The sequence below is a fragment of the Amblyomma americanum genome, chromosome 5, assembly GCF_052857255.1.
Source record: "Amblyomma americanum isolate KBUSLIRL-KWMA chromosome 5, ASM5285725v1, whole genome shotgun sequence".
NCBI classification, from domain to species: Eukaryota; Metazoa; Arthropoda; class Arachnida; order Ixodida; family Ixodidae; genus Amblyomma; species Amblyomma americanum.
Genome location: NC_135501.1, coordinates 197,588,317 through 197,610,348, shown reverse-complemented (window position 1 = coordinate 197,610,348; position 22,032 = coordinate 197,588,317). Strand labels below are relative to the sequence as shown.

Here is a 22,032-nt window from a genome sequence, read left to right as displayed (position 1 = left end):
GTTTGAGCGCATTCTCTAGAATGGACCGCTTCAATGTCACAGCCGCAAAGAAAGCAGCCCAAGCGTGACGCTAGCCGTTTTCAGAAGTGAAAGAAAAACTGCAAGAAAACGAGTAAATGCAAAGATGCTGATCTTTGCGCCGAGTTAACGAGCTTCTCGGAGTTGAATGAGTATTGTCTACCTTATCGTCGTTCCGCGCTACGCACTTGGTCGCAATGGGAACCTGAGACGACTGCCCCATTGACTTGAATGTAGCCTTCAGGAAGCAGCAAATTCTTAAAATTTGTCCCGGGCAGAATGGACAACGGGTGCAGAGGTAGTTACGACGCAGCTATATAAGACCGGGGCCTCTTTGGCTTCAGGCTCCCTTGTTACATACCGTCTATAGCTCCTAGTTCAATTGTCTCTGCCGGTTGTTTCTGACTGCTTGTAGTAGCAGACAAGGCGGTTGTATAAATTGGCAGTTCGAGCGCGCAACTGAGGTTTAGGCTTCGTTGAGCAGGGCACTTGAACAGTCGCTAAAATTGCTGATTATAGAACTGACTTCAGATAAACACTTGTGAAGTCCTGCTGGAAACTGAGTAACGGAGATGCGTCAACAGGCCAGGTCGTAACGCTGAGGTGTAAAAAGCCACATCACAAGTAAGTGGACAAGTTATCGAAGGCGGGTGCAGGTCTGAGCCGGAAAGCTGAAAACGCATGCCTAAGAAGTCGGATAAGCCCTTGTGAAGAAGAAGATCAAGCCGAAAGGTTTGCCGAGTACATTGGCAGAATAGCTTAGAAAATTTGCTGTTACAGGAAAGGATAAAGTGGTGGAAAATTTATATGGGAGGAGTCACTGAAATCGTGCTATAAAAAAGCTGTGTATTCATCTGACAACAGCCTGAAGCCCGTTAAAAAATAACTATACAGGCAGTTATGTTAATTAATGAAGAGGTGGGGGTCGTGAAGATACAGCTAGCATGTAAGTACTACGGCTGAACCTTAAATATAGAGTCTTACCTTAGGTTTCAGGATGTCGAAGAGTGGACCCGAAGACCAGCCGGTAGAACGCACGTTGTTCCTGGAGCTCGTCGACGGTGTCCTGGTGCCTCCGAAGTCCTTCCGACGGGAAGTCGTCCGGGACGCGCTCAAGTACGAGGCTCGTCCGGGCGACATCTTCCTGGCCACGTACCCCAAGACCGGAGCCACGTGGACGCAGTACACGCTGTGGTGCCTGCTAAGCCTAAAACATGGAAAAGGAGAGGAGGAGAACGCTCACGAGGTGCCCTCTTTCGCCGACATAATGACCAAGTGCGCGCCTTTCTTGGAACTGGTGAGACGCCGACACGTGCATGAACTTTACAGCATTGTACATCAGTCTTGCGCGTACCGCGCAGCTGTCATTGCCGCACCATCTTCAACTCACAACAAGCAAGCATAGCATGCAGATGACCTAAGGCGATCTGTTTTATTGAGCTTGAAACACCCCATACAATAATTTTTATACAGTTTATACACTGTCCATAGACTTCTGTCTATAAAGTCTACAGACTGTCCATAGACAAATCTTAGAGAACAGCCTACAGGCAATACAAATGCTATAGACAGTCTATAGACAATCTAAAGATTAATGGCAATACACTTTTTGTAGACTTTTCTATAGACAGTCTATAGACTATGAATATACAAAAAGAAATATCTATAGGAAGGCTACAGAGTTTATAAGAAGTCTATAGACTGTCTATAGACCATTTTTATAAGGACCATCATGCGATATGAAGAATTTATATCCTAGAATCCAATCGACTACGTAATTACCAATCCAAACCCTTGCTTACTACTACTAGTATCTGAATTAAAAATAACTGACCAAAGACGTGAAGCCACGTACCTGTGTGGGAGGACCTCAATGTGATGATGATGATGGTGGTGCAAAACTTATTTTTAGTGATTGTTACGCAACTTACCTGTGTGTAGGACCTTAACATGATGATGATGATGATGGGAGCGGAGGAAAACTTCTTAACGAGTGTGACTGTTTTTAGCGAGTGGTCCTAGTGGGCAGGGTCCTTAAGACTCCGATAGCTTCTGCTACCCTGCGGGCCCACGGGATCAGCCGTTGCTGATCGCTCAGGCAAGAGTTGTGCTGTACGGTAAGCACTAGCAGCATAGGATGAGTTTATTAATTAGCTTGCAGCAGAATAATCATTGCTTTAAAGGGCAGTCACAGACATCCCAAGCAGCACAGGTAATTGGCCCAACATTGGAGCAGTTGGCAAAGCCCGGCCCTACAAATGACTAGGATGGAACCATCCTGTTCCAATATTGGGCCGATTACCTGTGCTGCTTGGGATAGTACGACCATGACATAGTAGGCATACTAGCCCCATGGTTTGCCCTTACTAGTTGATCTTAGCGTACCAGATCGCCTCCCCATGCGTGGGTAAAAGCCCATGCCTGCCACGAGAGCGCGATGCCTTCAGGAAGCGGGGCAGTTTATCCTGACTACGTCTCCTCTCGCAGGTTGGCCGCAAAGTTGTCGAGGATCTGGCGGAGCCGCGGATCATCAAGCACCACCTCACGTTCACCGCCTCGCCGTACCACCCCGACGCCAAGTACGTGGTCATCGTTCGAAACCCATTCGACAGCGCGGTCTCCTTCTACCACCACTGCATGGGGGACCGCATCAATCTAGGCATGCGCGCCGACACGACGTTCGATGAGTTCTTCGAAGACTACATGGACGGCCACGTGCCTTTCGGACACTACTTCGAGCACATCCTGTCCTGGTACGCCCATCGCAATGACCCCAACGTGTTCTTCTTTTACTACGAGAACTTCAAGCGTGACCCGGAGCGCACCGTACTCGCTTTGGCCAAGTTCGTGGATCAGACCGTGTGGGCAATGCTGCGGGCAGACAGAAGGCTTCTCGATCAAGTTCTGCAGCGCATCTCCTTCAGCAATCTGAAGTCCAGCGTCTCGATTGTTGGTGACGTACACCACGTGATGCACGATAGTAAGCCTAACGCGGCAGAAAACTGCAAAAATGCACCCGGGCATCAAGGTGCTGGAGGTGCAGACGACACTTCGAACGATTCAGGATGTGGAAATGCTAACAGCGACGTGACACGGGACAGCACTGCTGACGGTAAGGACTCCGGAGAGTCGCTGGTGTCCCTGAGCAACTTTTTCCGGAAAGGACAGGTCGGGGACTGGAGAAACTTGTTCAAGCCTGAACAGGAGAGGCGTCTTCGTGACATGTACGGGAGGCGCATGCGTGGGACGGAAATGTGGGACGTGTGGAAGGAGTACCTGTATTGAGAATGTCACTGGCAGGGTCTGCGGGTTACCAGATGGCCGTTGAACGGTTTTCATGTCAACGTATTAAAGACAGCAGTGTGCTTACTAAAGGCGGAGCAGTTTGAAAACAAGGATTGTAACTACTACACCCAGGACTCGGCCCAGCCCCACCCTTGGCCGGTCTGACGTGGATTCAAGCAACCGACTTAATGACTCCATGACCGGTACGCGCGCTTCAAACGCAGTCATGAGCACGGCACCACCTCTTTTTCGAGCTCGAAGAATAGTCGAGATACAAGGACTGGGACGAGCACAACAGCAACAACAGCAACGTCTGGCGTCAGACTAAACATCCAAAACAACTTTCACCGTTCCTCTACCTGCTTCGCACTTTCGTTGACGTCCTAGCTGGCTTCCTAAATAAATGCGGCAGCCTTGAGTCGCCCTCTCACGAGCAGCACTTTTCTGTGAACATCACTCAGCAACTGGGTGACGCAACCTGAGGTCTCATAAACAAGGTCTCATAAGCAGGGTCTCACAAGGTCTCACAACTGGTTTAATTTGCAGAAACCACATACATACAACACACATACACCACACATACAATACGAAAGAAGCTTAGAACAAAATAAAGAGGGCCCAAATTTATCTAAGCATATTAGATCCTGCCCTTCACGCTCTTGTGAGCAATGTTTTTCAATGGTGCGGATTCTTGCCAGGAGTAGCAATGTAAAACCCAGAGAACTGGTCGAAGCGTTCTATATCAGCAAGAAAGGCAGTTTGTGCGTCAGCGAAACATCAATATCTTTGTACAAGGCGGAAAAACAGTTTTTTTGAGCGATGCTTATCGTGTACGACTTGATGGGCGAATATGTTCCTTGCGCAGGCGCTGGCTGACTGTATATATATTCATGTATGTGCTTTCTGTAAATTATACCAGTTGTGAGTGGCGCTCTGTCCCTTTCTCTTCTATCGTGCGTCTGTGTGTGTGGTTTTGGCGCCTTTAAAGTACAATGATCAGTTACCGACTAGCCCAAAAAGAAGTTCTCTTAAGTTGGTATTCAGGTGTTTCCCCGAAGGTGGCTAAAAGTGGCGACACCACGACGCAATGAAGACAGATCGAAAGGTATAATTGTCACTTCCTGTGACTTCCAAAGGAAATTCTCAGGTCTGGTGACATCACTTTCCCATAGGCGATGGGCGAATTTTATGACCGACGGAGCACTTTAGCCCCATGGGGCCACTAATGAAAATTGGACGGAGTTGTACCCAGTGTCCCTCTGCAATTTTTGTTCGCAACTGCTTGCTGGACAGGGAGCCACTGAAATATGCAAATTTTGTTTGGTGCATGTAAATAATGATGCCCTCATTTGTTGCGCTAGGTTTAATTAGCAGCTGCTGCTCGTAAAGCGAGCACGAGGTATACAATGTTGCCAGTCTTTAAAAGGAAAAAAATGAAATCAAGAATTCTTTCATTAGCAGGTAAAGTCACGCATTCTGCCTGTCAGTTTCGACTGCGCATCGACTGCCCCATCGGCAGTCGAAACAGGGGCGCTGACAGGTCTTCGATAAGCAACCCTCAGGCTTTATATAAGTGATTCGTTTCTGTATTTTTTTTTAATGAAACAGATGACAAAATTCAATTTCTCGGAACGACCTTGCGAAGGCGAAGTAAGCTGTCATATAGATGACAGCCGCTGTTCGATAAACAGGCAGGCTGTTTTCAGCCTCATAATGAATTTCGTGCTGATTCAAACAATAAGCTTTTATACAATGACATTGTTTTAATTAATAAGAGGAACGCAGTTCTGAACGCTGCATGCCTGATTGTCAAAGTGCCGACGCACTCCGCACAGACGTCTTCTGATCGATCAACGTTTGGCGATGTCACACACGAGCACAGAGACTAGCAAAGCTTTGTAATGAACTGTCACCATCAAGCTAAGTGGGGCTATTTTTATCTGGCGGTCGGCTCTGCTACTACCTTGACTAACCATCGATTCGCCCGATCTAAATTTCTAATTTGTCTAGTATAACATGCACCATATCGCGACGCGTAGGTATATAGAAATTACCTCTGCGGCTTGCGGCTGATGCTTCTGGCGGAAATAAACCAAAAAAGTTGGCGTAGTAAATCAGAAACGCATATTATTTGACGCTGTGAAATCCATATTTTTCACAAGATGCGGCGCCCTCTCGGGAGGGGCGAAAATTTGTCTGCTACTGGTTGAAAGCAAACGCTCGTACGAGACCCAGGCGCGATCTTGTTCCACTAGGAGCCAGCTGCGCCCGCGAAGTGGCAAGTGTGCTTGGCAACTGCCGCCATCTGCCGCATGCGCCTGTCACTAACATCAACTGCGCATGCGCAATAGGAGCTGGCGGTTTTTCTTTTTCAACCAGATGGAGCAGGAGGATAAGAGGTGCACATGCGCAGAGCGGCCTTGTGAATAACGGCGAAGCGAGCGTAAGCCAAACAAGGGGGTGCAAATGTGCAGCTCCTATCGGCAAAAAGGGGATGCTCGCTAGCACAGGCCACTCTTACTTGACAATGTATGAGTTCTCGCAACGACGCGACCGCTATACAAAACTAAATGAAAGAGCAATGGTGGGCGTTATATTGTCCCTTCCGTCTGCGCTTACGTTCAAGACGCTGATTTATTGTGCGCGCACTGCTTACTCATAAGGACACGGGAAGCTGCGTGCCTCACCCATAACAACATTCTACCGATGCCGCCACTAGCAAAAAAAATTATTTAGATATTTTGAACAGAGTTTTCTGTTAGTGCGCGGGAGAAACGCGTGACGCCTGATGTTCGCCGGATTCCTAAAGCTGAGAGAGGGTTTATTGACGGGAAAGGCCGAGAGGTAGCGCCTCTGTGCTGTGTTGTTTTTAGACTGTTTCATTAAAATTAGCTGATCTGTTAAAGCCTCCGCTAGAGTGGACGGCACAGGTCGAAATATAGGGAGAGATTGTTTCTTCTTGATTTTGAAGAAGATGGGAGACAAGCTGAGCACAACTTTGCCGCGCCGCTCGGAATCGGTAGACGCAGCTCTCAATATTTACGCTGTGTATGCAACCGTGTACTTACCGAAGTTCCATGACTTGGCTTAGCGAAGGCACTTCCTTTCAGGGCAACCTTACGAATAGATTCTAGACAGAAAGGAGTAAAAAAAAGAGTAAACCTTCCTCTAAAGCACTCTCTCTTATAAAAAGGGTGTGCTCTAGAGGATAACTTACTCCCTTTTTTACTCCGATATAGGCGTATATGGAAGCACTCCAAAAATCAAGCAGAAGACAGCGCGCTGTTTCAGTTTGTTGTGTCTTAAAAAATCCTCGTCTGCTCTCAATGCGCAAGCTCGAATCCGTTAGCCGAGGATTAATTGAGGACAACCAGTACGGGTGTTCCTAATATACACTGATACTCTTCGAGAGGCGCCATGAAGAGCTTTAAACCAGCTTGGAGTACGAAGACAGTTTTAACGCGATAGCATTAGAGTTGTCGTCGCAACCGCGCTGGTGCCGGTGTCACGAAATTCGCTGATTTGTCGAAAGAGGTCACGTAATGAGTTTGTGGCGTCATCACAGCCTACCCACCGTGGCAGCCGGTAACTTGGAAACCTGGTTGTGACAAATCTGCCCACCGTGGCACGTGGCAATTAAACTAACGATCGGTCGAGATAGGTTACGTGACCTTGTGACGTCATATCAACCTGCCCACCTAGTTTCCAGAAAGCAACCTAGAAAGTAAATCGAAATTAAAAATGAGAAAAAAAATGCGATATATGCAAATGTCGGCACCGTACGTCACAGAGTACAAAGCGAATACCTGCTACTGCCGCTAGCAGTCCGAATTCGGCGGTTGATGAACTCACAATTGCAAAGAAACTGATGCAAACACACACAGCAGTTGCAACAGGGGCTGCGACAAATAAGAAACCGAATGCGATCGCATTACACTATTAAGGTGACCTCAGCGTCCAAATAAAGTTTTATTTTCTTTTTTGACACAAGTTCGAATCTCTCTGCTTTCCATAGTAGAGGAAGATAAATTCTCTCTTTCTATGTTTTCTTCCCATCAGTTTCCGGACATGTTAGAATAAAATTTCTAGTCGATGTAAAATCCTAAAACTAAAGCTGGGAATGTTCTTGGTGAAATGTTTTGGGGAAATCCCCCAAGGTGGAGCAGATTTGTAATAACGGAGTAATCATGCACTCATTGACATCCACCCAATAGCAGCCATACGGCTACAAAAGAAAGCTTCCCACTTCAAGTTATTGATCAATTCGATCTCGCCCTACCATATTCTAGCCGTCCCGGTTAGCTCAGTCCATAGAGCGACTATACTCCTGTGAATTTCATGTGCAATATTCTAGGACAAAAATGTTGAATATTGAAAAATTCTAAGGTGCTGATATGTAAATTTGTAGTTCATGGTCCATTCTTCTGATGCGTACGAAAATATTTTCAATATTTTCCATTGCTCGCATCGCGCATTTAAGGCTTCCATATAAAACCGAAGGGCAACGCGTTTAAAAATCGCAAAAACGTCTCAATAGCAAAAAAATGCAAGCCCGCAGTCGGAAGATCTGCGGATATATTGATTTTTACAGCTAAATCTTGTAATATATGCAAAAAATGTGTTCATAAATTATTTTCCGTTGAAAAAATGGTTTTGGCCAGTATTGTTAGGTACGCCTGGGCTCGAACCGCGGACTACCCTTAAAAAATGTTTTAGACAGTCTATAGACTGTCCATAGACTTCTGTCTATATAGTCTAAAGACTCTGTATAGACAAGCCCTAAAGAACAGTCTGTATGCAATACAAATCCTATAGACATTGTATAGATTTATGTCCATACAATTTTAGTAGACTATTGTTTATAGAAAGTCTATAGGCTATGAATAGACAAAAAGAAATATATATAAGAAGGCAATAGAGTCTATTAGAAGTCTATAGACTGTGTATAGACCATTTTTGTGAGGGCAGGACGAATTTTTCTTCAACTGCGAAGTTACTGTGGGAGCTGTATAGCTTTCCTTTGTAGCCTTATGGCTGCGCTTAGGTGGATGCCAGTGAGTAAATACTCCCTTATTATTAATCTAGAAATAAAAGCAAAAAAAATTACCTCTTTCAGAAACACAAACACACTGCCATGAGAAAGCAGGAAAGGCGGAGGTAGGGGAGGAGAGGTAAGGGGGGGAGTGACGACGCCTTGGCTGGTGAATGGCGTCTAAAGGACACCCGATGATGGAAGCGCGGCGCGTGTTGAAATCCTCCCCGCGAGCACGTGGCGATCACTGCAGGAAGCTTTTCCGCGAAAAAACAGCGTCATCATCCCCGTATACCGCCACTTTGCATTCCGCCCGAGAGCTCTCCGCTGGCGACGCATCATCCTCGCCCAAAAACGACCGACTGGAGGGTGGGGGGTATGATTAGGGCTAACGACGTCGTTATTAATCTGCTTGCGCGGGGAAAACAACAGACGAAAAAAGCGCAAAAGAGAGACTAACAACATCCCCGTATCCCATGCAGTTCTATGCAATACAGATGGGAAAAAAATGCGCCAGTTAGAAGTGCGTGGGAGGAGGGGGAGGGGGGAAGGACTATGGTCCCACACATACCGCCCCTCGCCTCCGCATTACTGCCTAATATTCGGCCTGTACGCCCGCTCCACACGTATACGGGGCGTTGCGAGTCCCACTCCTTGATACTTCGTCAGCCACGCCCGATTAAATTTGCGTTCGTTACTGGAAACAACAGAATGCACTTTGGAGTTACCGCTAACTACGGACGCGAGGTGATTTGCGTTCAGCAGGTTCTCTTCCCTGAGGTAAGAGGGCAAATGAAGAGGAGGACTCAGGCATTGTTGTTTCTTTTTTTTTAAGGCGGAAGTGTTAATCGCTGTTTAGGCGTTAAACAGAGGCTGATTTATACGTCCTCCCTTTAGGATGATTTTTATGCTCTGGCTGTGGGTACACCCATGAAGCACTCATTAAATCAACAACACGTGCACAAGCTGATTTTAAAACGCGTTGACGTTTTCTGCGGTTTAGAAGCTACGCCGCGACTGATTTATACGACAGTATACTATAGGACTGGGCTCGTAAAGCAATCGCTGCAGCGACTAATGCACGGATAGTAACTGCACAAAGTGCTGTGTGTTTCAGTGAGCTCGTTTAAAGATTCTTAAATATAGGGCTCTTGAAATAGGAAGAAAATCTTTTCAGGCACCAAATGTCAGCTGTGTGGACGTCTGTTACCAAAACTGGAGGGGGCATTTAAGCTCCGCATGAAGGGTATGACACTATATAGCGCAATGCATAATTCCATATATTGCAGAATCGGTCCAACGATATATGAGACAGATACTGCACCATTTGCATTCCTCAAAAACCAATAATTATTATTAATCGGTCATTCTCTATACATTCATAGATCCCTGAGAGTCCTCACACCACTCCTGGCGCAGTGGTGCTGCGGTTTAGCGACGCACCATTGCCTTGGGATAGCAGGTGCTGCCACCAGTGGGGCTTGTGCGACCCAGGTTCCTCTTTCCGAGCGATCAATCATTAATTTAATTTAAACTGGCTCCTGCCACGTTGGGCAGTTTGCGATGACGGCACAAGGTCACGTGACCTAGATGGCCCAATAAGGTTGCTTCTCCGGGGATTTTTCGCTCACAACGCCGCCACCGACGACGACGACGCATGCACCCTGGACAATACCCCGCCGTGGGTATGTGTCATTAATTAAGCCTGAGGACATCATCATCATCGACAGCCTTAAGGCTGTCGCGGTAAAGGCAACGATGAAAAGAGAGGAACTCTTTCATGAAAAAATTAATTTAGCTGGAAAATGCTTGTTTGGTTGCTTTTTAGGGAAAGGAAATGGCCCAATATCTTTCTCACATATCGGCGGGCACCTGAACCGCGCCGTAAGGGAAGGAATAAAGGAGGGACTAAGAGAAGAAAAGAGGAAAGAGGTGCCATAGTGGAAGTCTCCGGAATACTTTCGACCACCTGGGTATCTTTAATAATTGGTTTTGGGGGAAAGGAAATGGCGCAGTATCTGTCTCATATATCTTTGGACACCTGAAGTGCGCCGTAAGGGAAGGGATAAAGGAGGGAGTGAAATGAGAAAGGACGAAGATGTGCCGTAGTGGAGGGCTCCGGTAGTGCCGTAGTGGAGGGCTCCGGCATAATTTCGACCCCCTGGGGATCTTTAACGTGCACTGACATCGCGCAGCACACGGGCGACTTAGCGTTTTTCCTCCATAAAAACGCAGCCGCCGCGGTCGGGTTCGAACCCGGGAACTCCGGATCAGTAGTCGAGCGCCCTAACCACTGAGCCACCGCGGCGGGGCCTGGGTATCTTTGAAATTGGTTTTTCGGGAAAGGAAATGGCGCGGTATCTGTCTCACATATCGGCGGACACTTGAACCACGCCGCAAGGGAAGGGATAAAGGAGGGAGTGAAAGAAGAAAGGTGGCGTAGTGGAGGACCCCGGAATAATTATTTCGACCAGCTGGGGATCTTTAACGTGCACTGACAGCGCACAGCACACTGGCGCCTTAGCGTTTCGCCTCCATCGAAACGCGACCGCCCTGATCGGATTCGCAGAGAATTTTGCTGGCGTTTACAAATCGCTGGCATGCTACTCTGCGCGGGGAAGGAAATTTGGGAGATAAAGGCGGAAGGAGAGTGGTGCGGGAAAGGCAAAACAAAACGAATAAAAAGGGGAGAAGTTAAAATGGGTCATTAAATGCGTATTGAGGTGCATCGGCGAGTAATGATGTTGCATATGAAATGATGAAGTGCATAGTCCGAAAAATGGGATAACAAAGTTCAGTGCTTGAAGAATGTATTGGGATTACATGCAAGGTGAAATTGCAGCTTGTCAAGATGTCCAGTGTCCTTTAAATTTGCAAATAAAAAGTCCATTGCATGTTTCTGTTGCCTAGCGCAGGCTAAGGGACCTAAAACACGGCCAATTGTTAGATTCACCGGGGAGAGCTTCTCCATGCAATGCTCATAGTACGCACGCTCGTCTGCGTACGCAGGTGGTGGTGGTGAAAAGCATTTATTTAGCTATACATACATAGAGGTGCTCGGGGAGAGGCCCCTAGTGGGTCTCACTTCTTACAATAGAAGGCGGAGTCCCTCATTCCGGGACTCCGTTGGTCCTGACCGCTGCGCAGGTCCGCCGAACCAGGGCCTGCTGGGCCGATAGATCCTGGCAGCCTCCCAGTCCTCTCGGGTAGGGGAAGGGGGGATGGGGAGGAGAAAAGGATTTTGCCTGCATGCCCAAACCATGCGAAAGGTGTCGGCCACCTGCTCACAGAATGAGCAGCGGCCGTCAAAAGAAGAATCAAAGTGGTTGAGAACCGCCAGGCGCAGCAGGGTGTTTGTAAAGAGCCTAAGGAGAGTTCGTTGGCCAGCTTTACCCAGTACCTTCATAGGAACCGGGTAGCGCCGGTGTACGCCACGATAGTGCTCAGTAATATGTTTAAAAGAAAGGAGAGGGCTGTGATCTGGGTTAAGGTCCTCCCAAGGAACGCCTGGTGCCCGGTAAGTGAGTGCGCGGGCTGCCTCATGGGCGGCTTCGTTACCTGGCATGCCTTGGTGGCCGGGGACCCATATGATTGAGCGATGAGTTGAATCACAGTCGCGAGTACTGTGGCGAAGAATTTGGTGAGCAAGTGGAGTGCTCCAACCGAACTCAAAGTTACGACAGGCTGCGCGAGAGTCCGTGAGGATGAATTTAGAGTCGGGATGGGAGGCTGCGAGGGCGATCGCTTCCTCCTCCGCATGAGTTGAGCTGGGCGCTCTGAACGAGAGGCCGTCCACCTGTTTACCCTCGTGTACGACTGCAGCCGTGTACCCCCCCCCCCTCCCCCCGAGAGTAGTAGAGGCCTGCAATGTCGATGTAGAAGACGTGTTTCTTTCAGCCATAGTGGCGGTGCAGGGCATTCGCCCGCGCCTGCGCGCCGGCCATTATGGTCCTCCTTGTTATTTTAGTCGGAAGGGGTCGAACGTAGAGGGCGCGTCTCCACAGTTCGGGCACTCAAACCCGTTCCATCATATGGTGGTCATGTTTGATATGTAACCGGTCCAAGAGGTGGCGACCGGACACGGTCTGGGCGAGACGCGTGTATTATTTAACGAGATGCGCCTCGCGAAGTTCCCGAGAGGTGTTCACCATCCCCAACGCGAGCTGTCGCGCGTTGGAAGTGGAGATGGGGAGGTCGAGGGCTCTCTTGAAAATTTTGCGGAGTACAACCTCCAAACAATCTTCGTCATGTTTCCGTAAGCGGAGGTTACCAGTCGAGAACAGCTAGTACTCGACTAGTTACGAAGGCATGAGCGAGCCGAACCGCATCCTTACTTCGCAACCCTCCTCGCTTGTTGGAAACGCGGCGAACCATTCGGCCCACCTGGTCGCCGACTTTGCGGAGTTTGGCAAGGGTCTTGTCTGCGTTGCGAAGCTGATTAATGAAGAGACCGAGTATTTGAAGCTGCTGCGCTTCACGGATGGGGCCGCTGGCGAGGGAGAGCTTAACGGAGATTTTGCATTTCGGAGAATGTCGAATATGCACAAATTCAGACTTGGACGGGGAGCGCTGGAGGCCGCAGTACGTAGCATAATGTTCTACTGTGCTCGCCGCTGCTTGCAGGCATTCCTCCATCTCTCCTATGTTTCCCGTAGTAGCTCAGATGGCGATGTCATCGGCGTACAGTGCATTCTGTACACCGCCGACACCCGCTAGCTGTGCTGGGAGGTGCATCATGGCAATATTAAAGAGAAGCGGGGACAACAAGAGCGCCTTGTGGCGTGCCCCGCCTTCCCCTCTCAAACGGGCGCTGATACGTCGACGGTGGTTGCGACACCCGCGCGAGCCAGTCTGCAAACGCGACAATGCAACTTGCGCTGGCAGACTGGCTCGCGCGGGTGTCGCAACCACCGTCAACGTATCGGCCTGCCGGAGCAATGGGGTCGTCGCGCCTTGCCAGCGGCTGATTTCGTTCACTCGAGCCAGGATTGAGAGCAGCACAATCGTGGCGAGCGAATGCGCTAGTCACGTGATTTTTTGTTTTATTTCGCGGGCGCTCTTCGGAGCTCAGAAAAAAGGTACACGTGAGGCTTTCTCTATCGCAAATAAATGGAATGGGGATTTCTAGAAGGTGCTCTCCCACTTTGCTGTGCACATCTGCTGTCTAAAGTCAATATTTACGCATTTAGAAAAAACTATCTTAATTGCCAATTAATTAATTGCAAAAAATGCCTATGATGCGCAAGCCGGTTGGTAGGTGTATGCAAGTGGTTTCCCTGGCCTACCTCAAATATTTTATCTTTTAACCCTTGACTAAAGTTAGCCTGGACACCCTGTATAAGCAAAAACGAAAAACAAAACGATATCTAAAATTAAAGCTTCCCAACGCAGGATTGTCGCATAACATAGTATGATCGCTCTTTTTTTTCTCTAGCCTCTTAGTACGTTCCTCTCGCCTTCCATCTCTTACAGGGCTGTTGCATGGGCTTATAGCGCTTTTGTTTTTTTTTTTTACGCGATAGCGTATACAGCTCGTTTGGTCGAAAAGCCGTCGGTGTAGTCGGCACCGCGTGTCGGAAATAATCGGGGACTGCGTAAAAAAAAATCCTATCATGGCAATTTGTGGTTCTCGTGATTATTGATTGGTGTGTGACAGGTGATGACGAGTTAGCGAAATAATTGTAATTAATTTATTAGTTAAAATGATAAAATGAAAAAAAGAGGTTCAAAGGTAACGGAATGCTCTGAATGAAAAGCCAATGCTTGATGATGCTAATTAAGAAAGTGTATAGCGTGTAATTGATTAAATGAATCATTGAAAGAATAAAAAAAACGAGAAATTCGTCTAAAGGTGTCGAACAGCTCAGAATGAAAAGCCTAACCCACTACGCTATCACGTAGTACCCTTAAGGCGGAGCTTAAGCGTCCTCTCAAATCTTCCCGTGCCCTTTGCTTTCTTTCACCTCCCATCCTTCTCCAGCCTTTAAGAGACTTTTCGGTGTTTTTTATCTTCTCTACCTTTTTTCTTGACTGTCAATACCATCCATTTTTTTTCTAGCTTTTTACGAGCTTCCATCACATTACATGTTTATCTGCGCTTTAATCACCATTATCTGCGCTTTCATCCCCCTACATGTTTATCTGAGCCTTCAGAGTTTATCTTGCCTTTCAACTTTCTCCGCCTTTTATTTTCTACTTGCTTATATCCTTCTCTAACCCTTTGGTAACTTTCTATCACCTGCCATCTTTGCCTACCCTTTTCTTTATTTTTTGTGCCTTCTGTTGTTGTTTTTCGGGCTTTTAGTCATTAATATTCGTTTACGCATTTCTCTCGGCTTTCAGTGACTTTTTCTTGGCTTCGATTTTGCTCAGCACCCCCCCCCCCTTTTTTTTTTCACCTTCTGCCTCTCCCTACGCTCGCCTTGACCTTCGATCACTCTTTTTCAGTCTTATACGGTCACTTTTTGTCGCCCATTTTTCTCTGGCCTTTCATTGACCTTCTATTGCCTTCCACTTTTCTGCAGCCTATTTAACTCACTCATTGCTGTCTCCAATTCGTTTATCTCCCATCGGGAGTGTATTCACTGTTTACAGAAACAACAAACAGCCAAACAAGAAAGTAGTTCAGTGCGGCCACCCCCGAGGAGCAGCCGAGTGCGCCGACAAGATAACGCCAACACCGCCCCCTGTGAGCAGAGCTGAGAGGCGTGTGCATACTCGGGATGCCAGCGCACAGTCCGAGGTCCAGTGACAGACCCGGTGCAGCGGTCGAAAAACAGGGCGACGCGCGAGACGTGACCTGCGTTTACGAGGTCTTCGCGCGACTGCGAGCCGGCCAGCCGCTGCGACACCTGGTGTGTTTGTGTGTACGCACGGCTGTTGATTTGCGGCGACAAAAAGAACGCTCAAGATTCTTTCTTTGATCAACAGAAGTCGCTTCAATTTAAGCGCCGAAGGTAACATGCACGGAAGGTCGTCACTTTCAGTTAGGCATAGTAACCCCGATGCCTCTAATAATGAGAGCCGTCGATTGTGATGCTAATTATCGGACAGATGCAGAGATAACATCCGTCCTATAATGCGCTGTTGAGTAGACCCAACCTACGTGCTCCATCTGACGTCAGCTCGATTCCGTGGTGTCGAACACGTGAAACACCTGCGCTCAGCGGATGCGACTGCGGGCGTTTTAGCCAACAAAGCGTTCCCCAATTTAAGCCTATTAGACCAAATTTTTTATTGAAAAAAAAAAAAAACTAGGCAGAGACACTTAAGAATGCTTACGTGTGAGAATGCGAAAGCATGGAAGTGCTGAGTCAAGAGACATTGCAGAGTAATTGTCATCAGTCATGACTATGCATACTTTGTACAAATTGTACAGACCTTCCATTACGTCACTTGCAAAATGCTCATCATGGTACGATGCAGAATGACTATAAGCCATGACTATGACTATCATTACCACTGACAATCCTATGCCGAAAAAAGCGCGCTTCTAACTCATAAGGCCTTTTTTTTTTAATTGTGTAAAGTATACTATGTGAAACACACTGTATAGGAGGCAGTTAAATATGAAACCTTTCAAATATCGCAATAGTACTTTGTACCACGTGAAGCCGTAGTCCTAGAATTTCTGTCTCCATAAACAGTCTATTGTGGGCCCAACGCTGCTTCAAAGGACACCCTTCGAATGGCGGAGAAGGGGGACTGTTTTACGGTAAGTGTCAGAATGTTTCTTTGCTTCTGCTGTGTTCGCGTGTTGGAGAGTCAGCCATTCCAACTTTAATACACCAAGATATCCTAGACAAGTGCATTTTTTTTTCAACGGGAAGATGTTTATGAACGCAATTTTTTCACATATCGTAAGAATACGCCATAGCAACCAACACATCCGCCGTTCCCCCGTAGCCTGTAGTTTTCTGCTATTTATTGTAAAAAAAGCATCCAATTGCAGAAAAGCAATATTTTGCTATATACCGGAATCTTAGGTCACTCCCATCGGTGTGTTCACAGCAGTATCTACAATATTCCGCAGTTGCATAGCAATTAATACTGATGTCCAAAAAAGCTGGACTTGTGAAAGTAAGTGTCAGGAAAGGCCACTATCACCAGACACAACAGTGTTGCTTTGAGTTTCTAGACGTCCGCCTTTCGATCAGCATTTCAAATGTGGGTAAATAAAGAACTCAGTATTTGTTTTTGAATGATGCGATGGTCGTTCCATAAATCCAGCTGCAAGCGAAAAAGTGCTGAAGTACTTGTACTACATGACACCCATATTTATTTATTGATTTCAACATTTTTTTTTCGGACATACACCGTCCGCGAAGGGTAGTGTGAAACCGCAAGCGAGTTGGTGGGGCACGTCGATAGAGTGATAAGAGCTTAAACCGCCAGCTGTAAGTTCGCACCTGTCGAGTCAGTGATTTTTCCTTTTTTCAGGGAATTATAAGGGTAAAATTGGGCGAGAGGGGTGTTTTTACGGAGTTGCAGGGACTTTAATGACCAAATAAATATTCCCCACTTTTCCCAAACTGCCAGAGTTTTCAAGCTGAAGCAGGGAAAAAGTGCCTGAAATAGAGAACTTCTGGTCTAACAGATCATATGCCAAACTTCTTGGCAGTCTGGCAACACCGTGCCCACAGCTTCCGGTTTCTTTCTTGGTTCGGAAAGCTCGTCGGGCTGGCGCGTCGTTTGCTATGTATGCTCTCTTGATACCGGCGAAGCTGTCATGGATATGGAGAGTGGAATTTCAAAAACGAATGCCTCAGTTTCTGCGCTGCTTGCCCAGGTCGTCTTTTACAAAAAGGTGCGTTCAGTGAGCGCCAGCATGCTCCTACCGCGTCCTCAGCTTCGCTTGAAGTTTGGCGCTGATGATGACAAGAATCGGCATTAAATTGGGAAGCGTATTGGAAATTCGAACTCTGTGCCATCATCGTTTTAAAGCGTACGTATTTAAGCATATCGGTTCAAGCGTCGCGTATTATCGTCGCTGTTTTATTTTCAAGTGAACAAAAATTCATCTGGTAGGGTAGCGAGCGGTTGTTTTGTGCTGAGTGCACAGTGCGTTGGTCTGGACCAACTTGCGTGGCAGTGAAAACCACCGCGCACGCCAGCGTCAACAGCTGCGTGCATAGGAGTTCAACCACACGACCCTTCGACAGTTGCGTAATGCCATTTCTTTAATTGCAATGTTCAATGCACATCCTCTGTTTTCAACGTTTACCTTACAGAGCACGTCTCCGTAGCTCTAAACTTCTTGATTCTCGCTGTCCGCTCCTAACGCAATGTTTTAAACGAGGCGTACACGCCTCTTGTATAATAATTGGTTTTTTGGGGAAAGGAAATGGCGCAGTAACTGTCTCATATATCGTTGGACACCTGAACCGCGCCGTTAGGGAAGGGATAAGGGAGGGAGCGAAAGAAGAAAGGAAGAAGGAGGTGCCGTAGTGGAGGGCTCCGGAATAATTTCGACCACCTGGGGATCTTTAACGTGCACTGACATCGCACAGCACACGGGCACGCCTCTTGAAAATTGAAAATTGTTTTTTGGGAAAGGAAATGCCGCAGTATCTGTCTCACATCTCGGCGGACACCTGAACCGCGCCGTAAGGGAAGGGATAAAGGAGGGAGTGAAAGAAGAAAGGAAGAAAGAGGTGCCGTAGTGGAGGGCTCCGGAATAATTTCGACCACCTTGGGATATTTAACGTGCACTGACATCGTACAGCACACGAGCGCAATTGCATTTTGCCTCCGTAAAAACGCAGCCGCCGCGGTCGGGTTCGAGTTCGGGAACTCCGGATCAGTAGCCGAACGTTCTAACCACTCAGCCACCGCGGCGGGTTGCGTACACGTTAAAACCGCGTTCGCGGTTGGAGCGAATATTGCACTGTTAGCAATCGATATTAGCGTGAGTAAAGTAGGCATAAATAATTTAAAACAATGTTAGGAAAACGCATTTTTTATATCTGCTACTTTAGACATTAAATTGAATTCTATTTTTATTTCGCAACGAGTTGTTTCGAGGAAATCCAGGAAAAAAAGATGTATAATCGAGCTGAGAGATCCTGAGTTCCTCTATACGCAGCAGCATTAACGGTATAGCTTGTCATTTCCCGATGCCATGAAGAGAGCGCTTGATTATAGAAAGGTGTATGGATTCGATACACTGGCCAAGCTGTGAGTACAAGTGTGAAATTCGCATGCTGGTAGCTTCCGACAGTAAGCGGCTCACTCCCAAAGCTGGTTAAATGGCTTCGTCGCTGAGCAAGCTGTTGCAGCTTGCCACAACGACAATAAAATCAGACGGCCTGAAGCGTTTTCAGCGCTGGAGAGCTCCGTAATTTCGACCTCCTGGAGTTCTTTAACGTGCATTGACGTCGCACAGTATAAGAGCCTCTAACATTTCGCCTCTATCGAAATTCGTGACCGCCATGGCTGGGATCGAACCCGCGTCTTTCTGGTCTGGAGCCCAGCACCATGACCACTGAGCCACTGCCGCGGCAGATTGAGAAGTGCTTTGCAATGTCTGCACCCAGTGCAGATGGCAGAGTGATGCAAAGCAGACATAATACAGTCTGTGCAAGTTGCAGAAACAAACAAAGGGTAAAAAAAAAGAACACGTAGCAGCAAAATCCCAACTCAGCTAGGACAAATTAATCAAGCTTATTATCGACATTATAAAAAAGTAAGAGCTCCGATCAGCATATGGCCCCCAGTGAAAGCCTTAAGCTCTATCCGCAAGTCCGGTAGTAGAAGCACGACTGCTCCAGGGTACTAACACACCACGGCCCGGAGCTCTGTTGTGACGGTGGTTCCTACCACGCGTGGTCAGCGCGCTGTGTGTGGTTCACGAGGGAAAGCGGGGCTCTACAAGACCGCGGTCACCATGACGACCCGGGGCTACGTGCCTCCTGGACCCCAGCCAATGAGCGGGGGCTGACCTCGATTCGCACCACGGGTTCACCCCCGCTACCCTGCTGTCTGTTTTCACTGGTCCGCGGGGGTTCGCTTGCTTTATTATTTTCTATCCTTTGTTTCGTTCGCTTCTAGCCGACGTAAACCACCGCATGAGGGCGCGCGAGAGCTGAGAGAGGGAGAAAAAAAGTCCCGGTGGGCAAAGAGGAGCAGCTGACTCCCTCACCGAGAGGTGCAGTACGGCGACTACCTCGCTAGGCTTAGCGTTGCCGCCACGGGGCGGCGCTCTCGGCGGCGGCAACGTGCGTGCTGTCGTAACAGTATTCGCGAAGTGTTGTTGGTGGTTCGGACGTCGTTTAAACAGTGGTGCCTCAACGAGTCGGATCTTTAGAAGGAAGAGCGAAAACCGGATGGCGTCCAGACGGCGGTAAAACATGTCTACACTGCAACGTTCTCGTGTAAACATGTGTCGCGACCCGTAGTTTACCCTGGTTCCTGATGTTTCCGAATACCTGTCTGGACTTGTTTTGAGAGCGTCGGAAGGCGGGAGGCGCTCCCTTTCGGGGATAACGCCCAAGCAGACGAGAACAGTCCAGGAAAAGGTATTTTCCCTCTGGCATTTTTTCTCTCTGTAAGTGGGAGACAGAGTTCAGTGACCTGAGCGCGAGGCGTGCGTTTTCAAGCAACGAGGTTTCGCGCTGCCGTCCTCCTGTTGACGTGTAGAACGAATATGAACAGGTTGAAACATGAATTATTAAGGCAGTTGCTGCATATCACAGCCAGAAGTTCAGGATGTTTGACGTTAGTGCTAGTGTTTTGGAGTACGGCTGCGACGATGGGTGCAAAGGATGAATAACAACAGGAAAGTAATGTGACAGCTTTTGTGAACTGCGAGTGCGTTTTCAATTCCGATTGCTGTTATGCTTTCGTACTGAAAGCAGCAACGATTGTGGCGCAAAAAGCACCACGAGTATGAAAGGCGGAAGGCAGAGATGCGCGGGAGAAATTATGGTCACAACCTTTGTTTCCCGTGCGCGAATGACATTTTCTCTTATCTAGAAATATAAAAATTAAAAATTTCTCCGGTAAGCAGAAGAGACTGTGCCGAGGTTTGGCGTGACTGAAAAAAAAAGAATGTTTTATCGATTCTTCAACAGAATAATCCGTTCAAATTTACTATGGACATAACTTTTCTGCAAGACCACACTGTCGCGATAGCCATGCGCCTCACCCAAAATTATGCTTAATATTTTCTATATAAATGTCGTTAATGCTTTAGATTTTTCAGCATCCGATGCGAAGGAAAACTGAAGCTTAAAAGCAGGTTATTTTCTGTAGAATTCCATCTTTTTTTTTAATGAATGCGTCCGTCATATGGTTTTGCAAACTCGGCCAACCTACTATAAGGCGGGCTGGCAGGATTTTTGTAGTGGTGGAAAATGGCGTAAAACAAGAGGAGAAATGTTGGTTGAAGAGTTAACAGCGCATGTACCACAATTTGTTCACCAAATGCTTTGTCGATGTTTGCGTCAGTTTCTGGGAGTGTTTTAGCAGGAAATTCGACTAACGCAGTGACACTGATATCGGCCGAAGCCATGTGATGCTTCGACTGCCACCATAAGAGAATGAGAAACCAGCGACACGCGGATGAAGCGTGTCATTCGTGTTTTGTTTCCCAAAATTTTGCGCGTTTGTCTACAAAAACAAACAAATTTAAATCAACTGTCTTATCTCAGTACCATGGAGCGTCGGCTTCTTCTCTGGGTGTCTACTTATCTCGAAACATTTCGACTTGTTTATAAACAAACCGCGTCTATTCACATAACATCGCCTGACATTTACTAAGAAATATCAGGAATCTTGCACTTACGATAACACCGCTAAAGGGGACCTCTTCTTTATTTTACAAATATATTTTCTAATTTGTAATTTTTGCCGCCCCGGTGGCTCAGTGGTTGTGGTGCTCGGCTGCTGACCCGAAAGACGCGGGTTCGATCCCGGCCTTGGCGGTCGCAGCTCGATGGAGGCTAAATTCTAGAGGCCCGTGTACTGCACGATGTCAGTGTACGTTAAAGAACCCCAGATGGTCGAAATTATCCGGAGCCCTTCACTACGGCGTCCCTCATAGCCTGAGTCGCTTTGGGACGTTAAACCCCAATAAAACCAATCTATCCGAAGTTACCAAAGAGCAACCACCAGGAAAGTTATCGTGGAGAACCATCAGTGGCCGCTGTCTTCATTCCACGCAGAAAGACGTTCGGACATAAGTAAACGAAGCACGCTCTTGGGTTCTCAAGTACAAAGTTCGTACGAGGAAGACATACCAATGATTGTTTTCGCAATTAGTGATATGTGACTTGTCGGCGTGTGAGTGACTTAAAGCACGTCGCGAAGGAGAGACAAACACGAATGATAAGCTCAAATAGAAGGAACTTAAGAAAAAGAGAGTTCGTTTGGACAGAACATTTGGTGCGTACGAAGTGGACAGTACCTAGATTAAAGCCCCAGTGGAAAGGCTGTGATGGAGAATAGAGGAGTGTGTGCAGAAAGATAGTAAAACACGTCCAGCATTAGCGGAATGGCGTTGGCAGTGCAAGAGATTCTGTTTTGGAAAGGTACAGAACAGATGAGGGGTCGTTGACGTCCAGTTTACGCTATGGCTGTTATTGACGACGATGATGTTAGTGGCAATAGTGTTGATGGTCACTGCGGTGCGTAATAGAATCTTGTACAGGGTGTTACATCTAAGACTTTCCACAATTGTCAAAAATAGCCTTTTCGAG

The 22,032-nt window shown here is 47.4% G+C and overlaps 1 protein-coding gene across 1 annotated transcript; it reads left to right on the top strand.

Annotated features, from left to right (window-relative positions):
* The first annotated feature begins 1,008 nt into the window (after positions 1-1,008).
* LOC144135473 (sulfotransferase 1C2-like) lies at positions 1,009-3,682 on the top strand. Its single transcript, XM_077668131.1, has 2 exons — positions 1,009-1,315; positions 2,506-3,682. Exons 1-2 carry the CDS (start codon positions 1,016-1,018, stop codon positions 3,301-3,303), a joined length of 1,098 nt encoding a protein of 365 aa, XP_077524257.1. The 5' UTR covers positions 1,009-1,015; the 3' UTR covers positions 3,304-3,682.
* Positions 3,683-22,032: the final 18,350 nt, after the last annotated feature.